The sequence below is a fragment of the Anomaloglossus baeobatrachus genome, chromosome 5 (genome assembly GCF_048569485.1).
Source record: "Anomaloglossus baeobatrachus isolate aAnoBae1 chromosome 5, aAnoBae1.hap1, whole genome shotgun sequence".
NCBI lineage: Eukaryota > Metazoa > Chordata > Amphibia > Anura > Aromobatidae > Anomaloglossus > Anomaloglossus baeobatrachus.
This window is the reverse complement of record NC_134357.1, coordinates 348461445-348476360: the sequence shown is the minus strand read 5'-3', so window position 1 is coordinate 348476360 and position 14916 is coordinate 348461445. Positions and strand designations below refer to the sequence as shown.

The following is a 14916-nucleotide window of genomic DNA, read 5'->3' as shown; positions in this document are numbered from 1 at the left end:
TAATGGGGGTATGAATACTTTTTCAAGGCCCTTTATATCCCAAAGAGATGAAAGGGAATCTATCATAAAAAAAATTCTACGGAATCTGAGAGCAGCATAATGTAGAAACAGAGACCCTGATTTCAACAATTATGTCACTTACTGGGCTTCTTGCTGTAGTTTTGATAAAATCACTGTTTTATCTGAAGAAGATTATCACTAGAGGACTAGTAAACCTAGTGCCATGTATTCCTCCAATATTCATGAGCTCTGTATAACCCCATCAGTGATTGGCTGTTTTATGTGTATACTGTGCATAGGCACAAAGCTGCCAATCAGTGGTGTGGGCGGGGCTATGCACAGTTGTTAGACAATTGAGTATTTTGACCATATGCTATATTTTTTATCTGTATTTTCCAACTCGAAGCTGTATAAAATTGAATGCTTATTGGATGAAGCAGATCAGGTGATGTGTAATGGTGTAGACCATAGCCTAAGGATATCAACACCCTTTATCAAGGTGTGCAGAATTCTTAGGCAACTTGTTTTCCTCGGGCCAAATGGACCATAAAGAGATTTGACATTTAGCAGTCCTTACTTTCTCATATACCTTATTATTTCAATGAAGAGGGGTAAATAAGTTACTTTCAGACCATACATTTCATAAGAAAACAAATAAATAGGCATATTGAAATCCAAAAAAGATGTTCCCTCTTTCTCCTTATATTTCCCATTGGGAACATTCAGATGGCTGCTGTCCTTGTTCACAAGGTAATGTAAGCAAACAGCAGGGATGCATCATGTTTAATAAGTGTATAGGTGACCTAAATAAGGTAAATGCAGTATGTGTTAGATCTTGTAATATTCAGTAATCTTGATATAAGGATTCCTTAGTTTAGGATTAGACAAGCTCTGGACCTGAAGAACTGGCCTGTGCATTTCTGTTGCCCTCATTTATTGTTGTCTTATGAGTTATGCATAGATGCTGTAGGCAAATGATGGGTGTGTAGTAAAATTCCTGTGGAATGGTACTTGTTCAGCTCTGAATAAATTACATGTGTAATAATGGCTGACTACAGTCCAATATATCCCACGCTTCTGCAACTTTGTCCAGCAATTGTACTATCCTTCACTATACAAAGGCCTACACCAGTGACTCCTATAATGTCCTATACGTAAATAGGTTAATAGTCACATTTCATGAATGGAAACTAAACTAAACTTAGCAATAAAAAAAATGGGAACAGAGGATTAGCTGTCATTCTGCACAACTTCTGCAATTTTCTTAGGAAAAAAAAGATAACTATAATGTCTATCTTATGAAGTCTCCATTGCTGATACATTTGATACATTCCATAACTAACCAGAAACCTGTCTGTCCATTCCCCAAAAGCTTTTGTATTGCACAACAGATTCTGCAAGAATAAGGGTAAGACCGCACTTTGCGTTCACCTACTTGCAGTTCTAAACGCACGTTTTGGGCTTAATTGATTTGACCAAAGTTGACTTTTTGAGAACTTTAGCGCTGAAAATGCATGCGTATTTACCGCGTTTTAGATGCGTTTTCAGCGCCTTTACATGCTTTTTCACCTGCGTTTTGACAGATGCGTTTTGAACATCAACACACAGCTTAATAAAGTTTAAACAGTTAAACAGAATGAAAAAAAGAGAAAAAAAGGATCAAATCTATATTAATGGGAAAAATAATGAAAATAGATATATTTCATAAAATATAGCGGTAATATACATTTTATCGCTAAAATAGCAATAAATGCCTATTTTTCTTTAATTTAATTGTCGGATTGTGTGTGTAAAGGGACATATGAAATCATTATGTTGATGTCCAAAACGCATGTTTTCTGCACTGAAAAAGCAGGTAAAACGCAGGAATTTGAAGGAATCTTCGTTTTTACCATTTCTCATTGACTTCAATGTTAGCAAAACTCACCCAAAATGGCAAAAACAACTGACATGCTGCTTCTTTGAACGCATGTTTTTTGCCACAAAATATGCAAATTAAACGCAGTGTTTAGAAACGCAAAGTGCGGTCTAGAAATCCCCATTTTCCATTGACTTTGCTGGAAAATCAAAACGCATGCCTTTTGGCAGGAAAAAGGTGCTTCTCAAAACGGACCTAAAAAGCACCTAAAACGCAGGTGGAAACGTAAAGTGCGGTCATACCCTTAGAGTCCAAAGAATGCAGTTCTTCACCAAACTAATGCAAAATAATATGATGTAATGTGATTTTTTAAATAATTCTATACAAATTTATAATATATATACATATATATATCTATATATATATATATCTATATCTATATATATATATATACATATATATATATATATATATACATATATATATATACACACACACATACACATACACACACACATACACACACACACACACACACACACACACACAGGTCAGTGAAACATTATATCTATTATAATTGTATCTCCATGGAGGAAGGAGACTAACTCTATAACACCTATTGGAAGTAGCAACCCTAGAAGTCAAAAGTGACTCTTTAACGAGCCTTTTCATATGACTAAGGATTTATGCCAGGTCAGAACCCCAATTTGCAGACACGGTGTTTCGGGGTGATTGCCCTTCGTCAGTTCAAAGTATTGGATCTGATCTGGCAGTATGGGAAGCTTTGGTGGGGTCTAAGGGAGGAAGGAGATGAACTCTAGCGCCACCTATTGGAAACCCCACCTACTGCCAGATCAGATCCCATACTTTGCACTGACGAGGGGCAATCACCCCAAAACACTGTGTCTGCAAATTTGGGTTCTGATCTGGCATAAATCCTTAGTCATATGAATAGGCTCGTTAAAGTGTCACTTTTGACTTCTAGGATTGCTACTTTCAATAGGTCGCACTAGAGTTCATCTCCTTCCTCCCTCGAGAGACAATTTGAATATTTCCCAGAGGGGCATTGCAGCTATAAGACTCCTCACTGGCAGTCAGACTGGTTTGTCAGGTCTCCGCAACGAGAAAAGTTTTCCCCTATATATATTATACACACACACACGGGTGGGTGAAACATTATATACTGTACATTATATACCCACACACAGGGGTCAGGGAAAAATTATTGCACTCTGGCTGTAGAATTTATTTTTAATCAAGTTACAGAAAAGACAAGTGCATTATTTTTGGACATAAGCTCCCTTTCTTTCAATACACTTTATCCATCTGTCAGCAAGCTTTTGTATTCCCTTATTAAAAAAATATTTGAACTGAACTCCGAGCCATAAATGCCCCGCTGTCTTCACTTCTTCATCAGCCGTGAATCTTTGTCCTCTTAAGGCTTCTTTCAGGGGGACCAAACAGGTGATTTTCTGATGGGGCAAGATCAGAAGGGTAATAATAGGGAGGATGCTTTAACAACTTTGTCATCAGTCGTGTACATGGGTGAGCGCCCGGTGGCTTCTTCTTCATAGCTGATAATTCTGGAACCTTCCTTTTAACTTCTCTACCCATTTATGCACTCTTCTTTACAACAAAACAATTTCTCCATAATGTGCACAGTCTTTGATAAATATGAGCACCAGACACAGACCACAAAGAACGAAACACTTCACTCTGGTCGTCTTTTGTGCAAATCACAAGTGGGGCAGCCATTGTTTCCCATTCCCCAGATACAAGTTAACGTAAAATGTCCAAACCTACACAGCAATTACTGGAGAGACAGCGATCAGAGTGCACATATGTATTTTATAAATATATATATTAAATATAGTATATATATATATATATATATATTACAGTGTATATATATATCTTATGTTTTTCTTTCTTCATTTGTTTTTAATTGAAAAAATTGGCTTTACCCCTTTTTAGTCTACTGCAACTACTGTAATTTTCAACTTATTACATAAACAGTATCTGAGTCCAGGTGCTGATAGTTATTTGTTTTTTTATTTAATCTGTTAACCCTACTATTGCGCAATATACAATATTTCCTCCTCTTCCGTCATGCTCTTTGCCATTTCGTTGTTTTCCCTCTTAAAATCAGATTAAGAATACTACATTATTTCTGTCCGGAGTATAATATACACTTGAAAAATATGTAGATTTCTCGTAGTAGTTCCGTGTTACTAGAGTCGTCATGGTTGCTTTTGAAGCAGTATTTATGGTTACCACAAACACTATCCGTTAAAGGCAAATATTCTTGGCAGTTTCTGTCTTCCGCAGACCATTGTGTTGAGGTGGTTGGTAACAGAGCCGTGTCCCAGTTCTCCCATTATTACAAGGCATACCAGTAGTGAGCTCACACCACTGGAATGCAGCAATTCGTTTTGTCCGCTCATCTCAACATTCAGTTTCTTTAGGATCTATTTCAGTCGCTGACACACCTATTCAGCAAATCAGAAGAAATTACTGGTCTGTGACACAGCCATTTGTCATGCTTCCTTTTACTATTGTTATGGTTGTTGGTATGGTGGTTGTGTTGGTTTACTCTATAATATTCCTATTTGTACATTGGTTTGATATGTGTGCATTCATGTTGTGTTATGGATTTTACCTTTCAAGGGATTGTCTGGGTTAGAAAACATATTAAAGAGAGGAAAGTTTCATATTTGAGACCAGAAGCCATTAGCTGGAGCAGAGAACATCTATGAAGAACTCCTCCATGTACCAATACCATGTAATGCTCTCTTTCACTGGTCATGTCTGCAGTGGAAAATTCTATGATCAACATCATTTATACAGACCCTTCTAAGGCCGGCGTCACATGCTACGATATATCGGGCGATATGTCGTCGGGGTCACGGATTCCGTGACGCACATCCGGCATCGTTAGAGATATCGTAGTGTGTGACAGCTACGAACAACTGTGAACGAGCAAAAATACTCACCTTATCGTTGCTTGTTGACACGTCGTTCATTTTCATAAAGTCTTTCCTCCTTCTGTGCGCCGGTTGTTCATCGTTCCCGAGGCAGCACACATCGCTCCGTGTGACAGCCCGGGAACGACGAACACAGCTTACCTGCGTCCCGCCGGCAATGCTGAAGGAAGGAGGTGGGCGGGATGTTACGTCCCGCTCATCTCCGCCCCTCCGCTTCTATTGGGCGGCCACTGTGTGACATCGCTGTGCCGCTGAACATCCCTCCCCCTTCAGGAATAGTATGTTCGCCGCCCACAGCGAGGTCGTTCGGGAGGTAAATACGTGTGGCTGGGTAAACGACTTTGTGCGCCACGGGCAACAAATTGCCCGTGATGCACAAACGACAGGGGTGGGTGCGATCGCTCATGTGACCGCACGATAAATCATACCGTGTAACGCCGCCCTAAAGCCTGCTACAAGATATCTTACGATGTGTCGGCGGGGTCACGTCGTAAGTGACGCACATCCGGCATCGTAAGGTATGTTGTAGCGTGTAACAGCGACGTGCAATTGCGATTGAACGAAAAACCGTTCATCGCATGCACGTCGTTCATTCCTGACAAATTGTACGTCAGATTGTTCATCGTACCCGGGGTAGCACACATTGCAGTGTGTGACACCCCGGGAACGATGAACAGATCTTACCTGCCTCCTGCGGCTCCCGGCCCACAATGCGGAAGGAAGGAGGTGGGCGGGATGTTTACGTCCCGCTCAACTCCGCCCCTCCGCCTCTATCGGCCGGCTGCCGCGTGACGTCGATGTGACGCCGACCGTTCCTCCCACTCCAAGAAGTGGACGTTCGCCGCCCACATCGAGGTCGTATGTGTGACGGGGGTTAATCGTTTGTGCGGCACGTTCAACAAATTTAACGTGCTGCACATACGATGGGGGCATTGCAAATCGCATACGATATTGTATGCGAAATTGCAACGTGTAAAGCAGGCTTTATAGGAATAAATTGTTCAATTATTATTATTCTAGGGCCATTTATTTGATGGTGCTTTACATGTGAAAAGGGGAATACATAATAAAAAAAAGTACAATAATCATGAACAATACAAGGCACAGACCAGTACAGGAGGAGAGAGGACCCTGCCTGCGAGGGCTCACAGTCTACAGGGAATGGGTAAGGATACAATAGGTGAGGGTAGAGCTGGTTGTTCGATGGTACAATGGACTGAGGTGTCGGAAGAGCTAATCTCATTTACCTTTATGATACATAGTAAATTGGTTGCTTACATAAATATACCCAATTATCAGTAGTAGATCACTTGTATGTGATACAATACATTTGATACATTCATATTATAAACCTGACCCAGATTAGTGTCAGAATTGGAGACCTCCGCTTTTAGCCATGGATACTTTTCATGCCGTCATTCATCCTGTCCGCATTTAGTAATGGTCACTGTGGAAATCGCCCAAACCAATAATTTTCAAATTATTCTAATCACTGTCATAGTATCTTTAAACATGCATGACATTAGACAAGCCAGGTTGAAATGTTCGCCATGTGTAGATGGCAGGGTTTTTAGTTTGTAAAGGAATAAATGGTCAGTTGTAGAGATGAGCAGACCCATTGAAGTTCCGTTTAGATAAAGTTCAGTTTGGACCCAGACTTGACGTAAACCCCAATGGAAGTCACTAGTTGGGCAGTTCGGCAACCCGCCCACATGCAATCAGCCAAAAACAGATCACTCCTGAGGGAGGGTTGGAGGACCTTTTTCCATTTTGAAGGGTGGGGGCACACTACATCTGATAACGCTGTTGTTACCCCTTTTGCGAACCATTCAGACAAGGCGAGCAGCTCACGCTAGGCCGAACAACGAGCATACTGATGCTCCCGAGAGTGATTTAGATATGTAACGCACCCGAACTGCGAACACTGTTTTGTTGGGTTTTTTTTGTTTTTTTTTTTAAACTCCTAGTTCGAGACAAACTCCGAACTTTACTTTTTAAATTTGCGTTTCTCTACACAGTTGGGCTAGGTTCCCACGATGACCTTTTGGTATGTTTTTGATAATGCAGATTTTCTGCACCTGTTATGTAAATTAGGTTACTTGCATTTCTTCCATTGCATTTTTGTGTGCATTTTTTTACACGCGGTTTTATCGCATTTTCGACGCCACAGTTTGACTCTGTTATGTCATGCTTTAAATAAAGCTGCTTTGTTTTTGATACATCCTGGTATTTGTCTTTGACAAAACGTTATTGATATTCATGTGCAAATTACATACTTTTTGATGCGTTTCCGCTGTGGAAACATACTAAAAATGCATGTGTGTTTTTTATCTGTAGATTTTTCACATCTAATTCAATTCTATGGGAAAAATCTGCACATAAAACTCTTCGTATCCACAAAAAACATTGACATGTTACAGATTTGAAACACGCAGCACAGGTACAGGTCAGATTTTGCTGAGTAACAAAAAGCACAATGGCCATGAGAATTCTATCAATCCCATCCACTTTGCTGGAACTGTAAAATACTGCGTTTTTGGCACATCGAAAATACACATATGAAATTCTCACTAAAAACTTATCCTTGACACATAGCCTTACAATTCCTGAGAAATTCGCAGCCAGTCCAGGCCATATTTACATGTATTCAAATGCATTATTTGGCTGCAGATTTCACATTGTTTAATGACACCAGTACACCCTTCCTCATCTTTACAGCTTTTCTGTTTCGATTTTTACAGTTTCATGAAAATCAACCTTGTATGAACCTTTCTTTAGATTGCAGTAAAACGGAGGTTGCTCAAGGTTTTTTTTTATAATGTACATATTTCTTAAAACTCTATTGACAGAGTACTCTTTTCAAAATGTTGGGAAATCTTTCATTTTCATTGTTGGAAATATATCTGTGATGACAACTGTTCCTTAAATCCTTATTACTGTTTACATTCCAGGTCTTCCCATCAGCACCTACTCTAAATACTGTTACCGTAAACTGCAAAAAGTTGCAGTTACTGGAGGAAAGAAGGTAAGAAACCTTGGAGTTTGTAATTTTATACATTAAAAACATTCAAGTGATTAGATAAAACCACTTCTCAATACAGATTGTTATCAGAGTTGCCAACTAGACTTTTTGGGGTTTTTTTCCTGGACAGTGTGACGCTGGTGGGTGTGGGACCCACTGCGTCATGGGCTGGCCTTAACCTGGAGGGGAGTAACGAAGCTATTCACTAGAGCTTCTAATGTTGAGGATAGTAACACAAACATTTCCAAGAGGTTCATGATATGAGACATAATATCAGAAACATATTGTACCACTCCAATTTAACTAGAATCTGAACAGGAAAGGAATTTGGAGTTCTTGGATCAAAAATCTTTTTTTAAAAAAATAAAATCTTTATTAGACATCAATATCAAAACATATTTAAATAGAATACACAGTTATATCCAAATATCTTATATGTTAAAAAATAAGGAAAATGAGGAAAGGGGTTATACAGTGCCCCAGCAAAAAACAGGTGATATGGCTACAGAAATAGAAAAAGGGGGGGGGGGGGGGGGGTTAGCATATTAACGATCTGTGAGTATAGCTTGAGACATCATGCAAAGTGCCTAGCATGTACGAACAAATAGAAAAAGTCACAATGGACTCAAATAGAGTATGACTCAAACTTGCTTACCCATCTAAACAGGAATAACCCCGCGATTAAGTGCCCACCAATGCCACTAAAGACCCTCCAACGAGCGTTTCGCGTGGGTATATCACTGCTTCATCAGGGAAAGCTAGTAGACACCAGGTACGACTCCATGGTAGTCCTGGGGACTGCAGCAGCTGATTGGTTTGTCAGAGGGGCAGGTATGAGTTGTCATAGGATGAGACAGAGGCACAATCAGACAGTCCAAGGATGGTTCAGGCAGCACAAGGTCATGGTACAAAGCCAGGGTCAGAAGTGGCGAGGTCAGACAGGACAGGAAAGCAATGTTGGGTCGATAGCGAGAAACAGAAGATGTTAGAATGCTTAACCTAGGAACTAGCAGGCTAGGAACCATAATCGGGCAAGGAGTGGTGAGAGGAGTTGCCTAAAATAGAGCCTACTCACACGTGATAGGTCAGAGAACCTAATCTCTGCAGGACACAGCAGGGTTTAATCCCTGCACAGACCAGCCACGCTCCCCTAAGGCCAGATGTAAGCCACATGCAGAAGCAGCAGTGGAAGGGAGTGCTGGTAACTCAGCAGGGAGACCTGACATGAGGAGATGCTGCACGGGGACCATGGTGAGTGGGGTGGCACTGAGAAGGTATTCGAGACACCGCCGTGACTGACTGCTTAAGAAATAATCATGGACAGACCATATTTTTTACAGACACATTGGAAAATCATAAAACAAATTATGATAATAACTGATAGTTGTCAATCGCCAATAATTCTGATATAAAGACATAAGCAAACTGTAACCTGATAATTACAGTCAAAATCTGTATAAGTTTCTTCAGCTGCAAAAAAATTATAAACACCTTACAGGTTTTTTTATTACAGACAGGGCAAAAAAGTGACCAATTTTTACTAATTGTCCTGGAAATTCTGGATGGTTGGCAACCAAGATTGTGTTGAATGTACTGAGCACAGAGGAAATGCAGCGGAAAGTAATCCTGTCCCACATTTGTTAGCATTTATAGCTATTCTACCAGGATGTGACTACTTCTCTCCTGGCGCATTAAAGCCATTCTAACCCCTAGAGAGGATATTCTATGATCACTATTTACATACTACAGTTACGTAGCAACCACACAATGCCAGCAGAGAATTGTTCATGGGACCAGTTCTATTATTTGGACCTTGCACAATAATCTTCTGTCGTGGTAAAGTTTGCATGGCAATTGTACCGCCTAGGGAGCAGGAGCATCTCTCTGCGTAGGAGAGTGAACATGTAGTTGTGCTTGGAAGATATCGTTTTCCTTTAGTAGAATGGTATGTTTGTTTTACAGATGATAAGTTATTTGCAGTGTGACCTTGTAAAGTTCAGTCAAAGTGAAGATTAGAGACAGATAGAAGACGTTCAGCGACATAAACAAGACAGTCAATCGCTAATTAAAACGGTCTAACAAGATTTATCGCCCATAAATGCCAGTCAGATACCAGCTCTCATTTCATTAATGCTTTGGTAAAGTGAACGCTGACCAATGACTCTTTTCTATGAGCCACAAGACCGGCTTTTTTTTTATTTAAACAATTTAGATAATTTAGGCCATGTACAGTATATGACAGATACAAACACCATGGCCCACACTGGCACTGAATTCTGCATTCATTTACTACGTTGTAACATCATGTATAAGACAAAGATCTATCTATATAGAATAAAATATCTATATTTACCAATGTGCTAAGAACTCCATTAACCGTAATAACCACCCTCAGTCTTTATGGCAAGCAGTGCGGACCCTAGGTCTATCAATAGAGTTGAGATCTGCCCTGGAACTAACCTCTCTGGTTTTGAGAACAGGCGGGATCTGATACACATGTTAATGACTCTTCCATGTCTGTGGTATGACCAAAGAGGATTTCCCCCTTTGATTAGATCACAGAGTTCCCAATGACCTGAGCGTTTTACTTTTGTTAGGGATCATGTGTCAGTGTCATGAAGATAGTTGCCTACTCACATCTCTCTGTCTTCTCATGGTTCAGGGCGCTCCAGTATGTTGAACAGATCGTGCTGTCAAATATGACAGCGCGATTTAAATGACCGCCGCAGGGAACACGCCTTCCTCCGCCATCGAAAGCCCCATGACTGGATCACGGGGAGCCGATGGTTGCCATGGTAGCGACGGGTCATATGATGATTCCTGACGCTATCATGACGTATTTCTTGTTAGAGCCGACAGCAGCAGCTACAACAGGAACGCTGCATTTCTGCCGATCAGAGCTGTGCATCTCTGATCAACAGAAATGAACAAGCAATCTGATCAACAGAAATGAACAAGCAATCAAACTGCTGATCTTTATAATCCCCTGGGGGACTAGTCAAATAATAAAAAAAAGTTTAAAAAAATGAAAATAAAAATAAAAAAACAAAGTTCAAATCTCCCCCTATTTGCCACATTAAAAATTTTACAGTAAAAAAATTAAAAATAATATACAAACATTTGGTATTCCTGGGTTCAGAAATGCCCGATCTATCAAAATATAAATTCAATTAACCAGATTGGTAGACGGCGTAGCAGCAAAAAAAATCTAAACACCAAAATTATGCTTTTTGGTTGTCACAAATTTTGTACAAAATGCAATAATAGGAGCTCAAAATAGCGCATCTGCGCAAAAATGGTACCATTAAAAACGTCAGCTCAAGACGCAAAACATAAACTGCTACTGAGCCCCATATCCCGAAAAATGAGAACGCTATGGGTTTCGGAAAATGTTGCAAAAAGTGTGCCACTTTTTTTGCACAAACTTCTGAATTTTTTTTCACCCCTTAGATGAAAGTAAACATATACATGTTTGGTATCTACAAATTTGTACTGACCTGGGGCATCACACAGACATCATTTTTACCATATAGTGAACACCGTGAATAAAATGCCCCCACTTTTTTTCCAATTTTTCCGCACTTGGAAATTTTTTGCCGTTTTCCAGTACACTATATGGTAAAACTCAAAAAAAAGCCCTTATATAGCAAAATTGACAGAAAAATTAAAAAGTTACGGCTTTCGGAAGATGGGGAGCAAAAAAGAAAAACGGAAAATTGCCTGGTCATGAAAGGGTTAAGGCCCTCCTAGGTATGCTCAATAAGGGGGTAAGGAAATTGTAAGTTAGTAATAGAAGATAAAGGTGTAAATTAGTGGTTACCTTTGATCAAGACACATATGTTTATGAGAAGTATATTTAGATGAGAAAACAATGTTCGGCTTCCACTCTGCTCTCCAAAAGTCTCAGTAAATATAAATGATGCCCCAGTGAAGTTCTAAGGGACAGACATATGTCTTTGTCTCCTGGCTTCGCCTCCTCTGGACTCTGCACGTGCTGTGGTTTTGTTAATTTGATTTATTTTGCTTGGGGTTTCATTGTAGATTTTAACATCCCCATGTAAGGACATGTCATTAAATCACAGCAGGGGTACATTTCCCAGGTTTTCCTGCCAAATGTAGAAGTGCTGCTGTCACCAGCAAATAAACCAGAGGATGAACATGTACACAGATTGAAAAGCTGGGGTTGTGGAGACTATGTACTATGCCATGAGTTTATTATTGGATGTCCTCACTGAACTGTTCTTACGACAATCAAAGAGGTTATCCACTACTTTAAAACTGACTGCTTATCCTTAAAGGGAACCAATCACCAGGATTTGCGCATATAACCTAAAGCCAGTGCTATACTGGCACTATCAGGCTGATTCTCTACATACCTGTAATGGTCAGCTAGGATGTATAGGTTTTGAAATCCAAGAAAGTAAAGTTTATAAAATTAGCTGCTTGTTGAGTGACAGCAGCTGAGGATCAGATAATATCTGGGGGGGGGGTATTCAGAGTTATCCCCTCCCCCTGTTAGAATTAGCATAAGTATGATACAATCAGCCCAGCAGGACCTGTGTGAGGTCATACCCATGTGACCAGAAGGGGCGGGGCATCAGCCAACAAAGCTGGATACCAGGTCACATGGGTGTGACCTCACACAGATCCTGCTAGGTCGATTGTATCATACTTATGCTAATTCTAACAGTGGGAGGGGATAAGTATGAATACCCCCCCCCCCAGATATTATGTGACCTGCTGTCACTCAACAAGCAGCAAATTTTAGAAACTTTACTTTCTTGAATTTCAAAACCTAAACGTCCGAGCTGACCACTACTGTTATATAGAGAATTAGCCTGATCGTGCCAGTATAGCACTGGCTTTAGGTTATATACGAAAATCCTGGTGATTGATGACCTATCTTAAAGGGAACCAATATCTGATTGATCGGGGTCCGACACCCGGCACCCCTGCTGATCAGCCGTTCTCGATGCTGGCGGCAGCAGGCAGCCGGAACTTCCCCATCAACTGATAGCGACTACGACCTGTTACTGCACATCTGCCTTCTATGTATATGTATTCAACTGAATAGGAGATGAATGGGCAGTATCTGGCTGCAGTCTCTATCAGTTGACTGGGCAGCACCGGAACATAATTTCCGGCCACCTGGTACCGCCAACAGCACTGAAAACAGCTGATCAGCGGAGGTGGCGGGTGGCGGACCTCGGCCAATCAGACATTGATGATCTATCCTAAGGACAGGTCATCAATGTAAAAGTAGTGGACAACCTCTTTAAGTGTTTTTATCTTATGTGAAAGATTCCACTTCCATTAGGCCTAGTTTAGGGATTCTGTTCTTTCTACTACCAGTAATAGTATATACAATAGTACAATAACATTGTAATCAATATTCATATCCAGATTTATAATTAATGTTTTATTAGATTACATACTTTACCATAGTTACTATATAGATAAACTATAAAGTTTATCTCCACCCTTGACAAAGCAAGTTCCTGGCTAATAAAGCACAGGATAAATGTTTTCCTGTCCATTACTGCTACAGTATAAGAAAATGAAAACTGTAACAACTTTAGGAAGCCAAACTGTGATAACAAGGAAACTTCAGAAAGATTTATTACACATCAAGTTGTGCAAAAATGGATTATGAAAAGCAGCCCCTAGAAAGCCACTTGCAATCAGTTTGTATCTATGCCTGGCTTCTGTTGGATATTTCTCATTCTTTCTGATAATTTTGTTGCATTATTTGCTAGGTGATATTGTTGAAACTGTATTCTTTTTAGTTACCAATTTTACTATTGTGTTAGGGCTTGAGGAAGCCGACACTGGAAGAAATTGAGCAAGCTCGGCAAGCCATTCTCACTCCATCTCTTTTCGGGAGCTCTCTGGAGGAGATTATGGAAAGGCAGAAAGAAGTGTATCCTGATCGGAGGTTGCCTTGGGTCCAGACTCAGCTCTCCCTGCAAGTGTTATCACTGGGAGGTGAAAGGACAGAAGGAATATTCAGGTGTGTTCCACATGGCAGAAGTCTTTGTAGCCACAACCAGCTCTGTAGGATCCACTCCTGGTTTTTCCTTACAGATATTGAATCACAATACTAATATGTAAACCTAGTTATGTAGTTTAATCTAATAATGTGGTTGTAGCACAACTTTTTTTATTGTAACATGAAACATTTTTTTTAATTCTATACTATTTTATTTCCCTTTTTATAACTTTGGCGCAGAGTCCCTGGTGATATCGATGAAGTCAACGCACTAAAGCTACAGGTGGAACAGTGGAGAATTCCAGACAATATGTCTGACCCAACCGTTCCTGGTAAATATATTCATTCTTCATTGCACTTTTTTGTTTTATAGAGTAAACTATTATTATTTTTAATAGTTTATAATACATTGCAAATCACTATTAGGCTATGTGCCCACGGGACTCTGTACCCGCGGATATATCCACAGGTACGTCTGCAGGTTTCTCGTAGCTGATCCCCGTATTCCGCAACTATCCATTGCTGCAGGATTCCAGTGAAATATCTGCGGTAAACCTGCGGACATTCATGCGACTTACCTGCGGACGTCCCAGCCTCTATCTCTATAGTGGAAAGGCGGGACATAGGCAGGTAATTCCGCAGCCGCATATTCTGCAGCATGGACACAGACACTCCCCATATCCCATAGGATAACATGGGGAGTGTCTGTACTTGCTAAAACCTGCGGATTTATCTAGAAAATCCAGATAAATCCGCAGGTTTTCGGCAGAAAAATCCGTGGGTACAGAGTCCCGTGGGCACACAACCTTAAAGTAGTTGTCTTCATTGTTATAAAAATTGGATGTAAATGGCTTCCAAAACCCTGCTTGTCCCTCATCTTTTTTCCTGCCTTCAACTGCATTGATATCAGAACATAGTCATTTGGAGTAAAGATGACAACAGTTAAAGGGTCAGCACAAGGGATGAGCGGATTGATTTGCGGGACCCCGGTCCAGAGTCCAGAATTGTGGTACCTGGAGGCTAGATGGGAGGCCTGCGTATCTGCTACCCTCCAGTGTCCCTG

General features: G+C 40.4%; 1 protein-coding gene across 2 annotated transcripts in view; it reads left to right on the top strand.

Moving 5' to 3' along the window:
• Nucleotides 1-14916, top strand: part of LOC142311447 (rho GTPase-activating protein 39-like) — a 129752-nt gene that overhangs the window by 105041 nt on the left and 9795 nt on the right. For both annotated transcript variants that reach the window (XM_075349894.1, XM_075349893.1), the window contains 3 exons: nucleotides 7794-7867; nucleotides 13675-13874; nucleotides 14094-14185. In XM_075349894.1, coding sequence (XP_075206009.1) covers nucleotides 7794-7867; nucleotides 13675-13874; nucleotides 14094-14185 — 366 coding nt within the window. The remainder of the gene's footprint in view (nucleotides 1-7793; nucleotides 7868-13674; nucleotides 13875-14093; nucleotides 14186-14916) is intronic.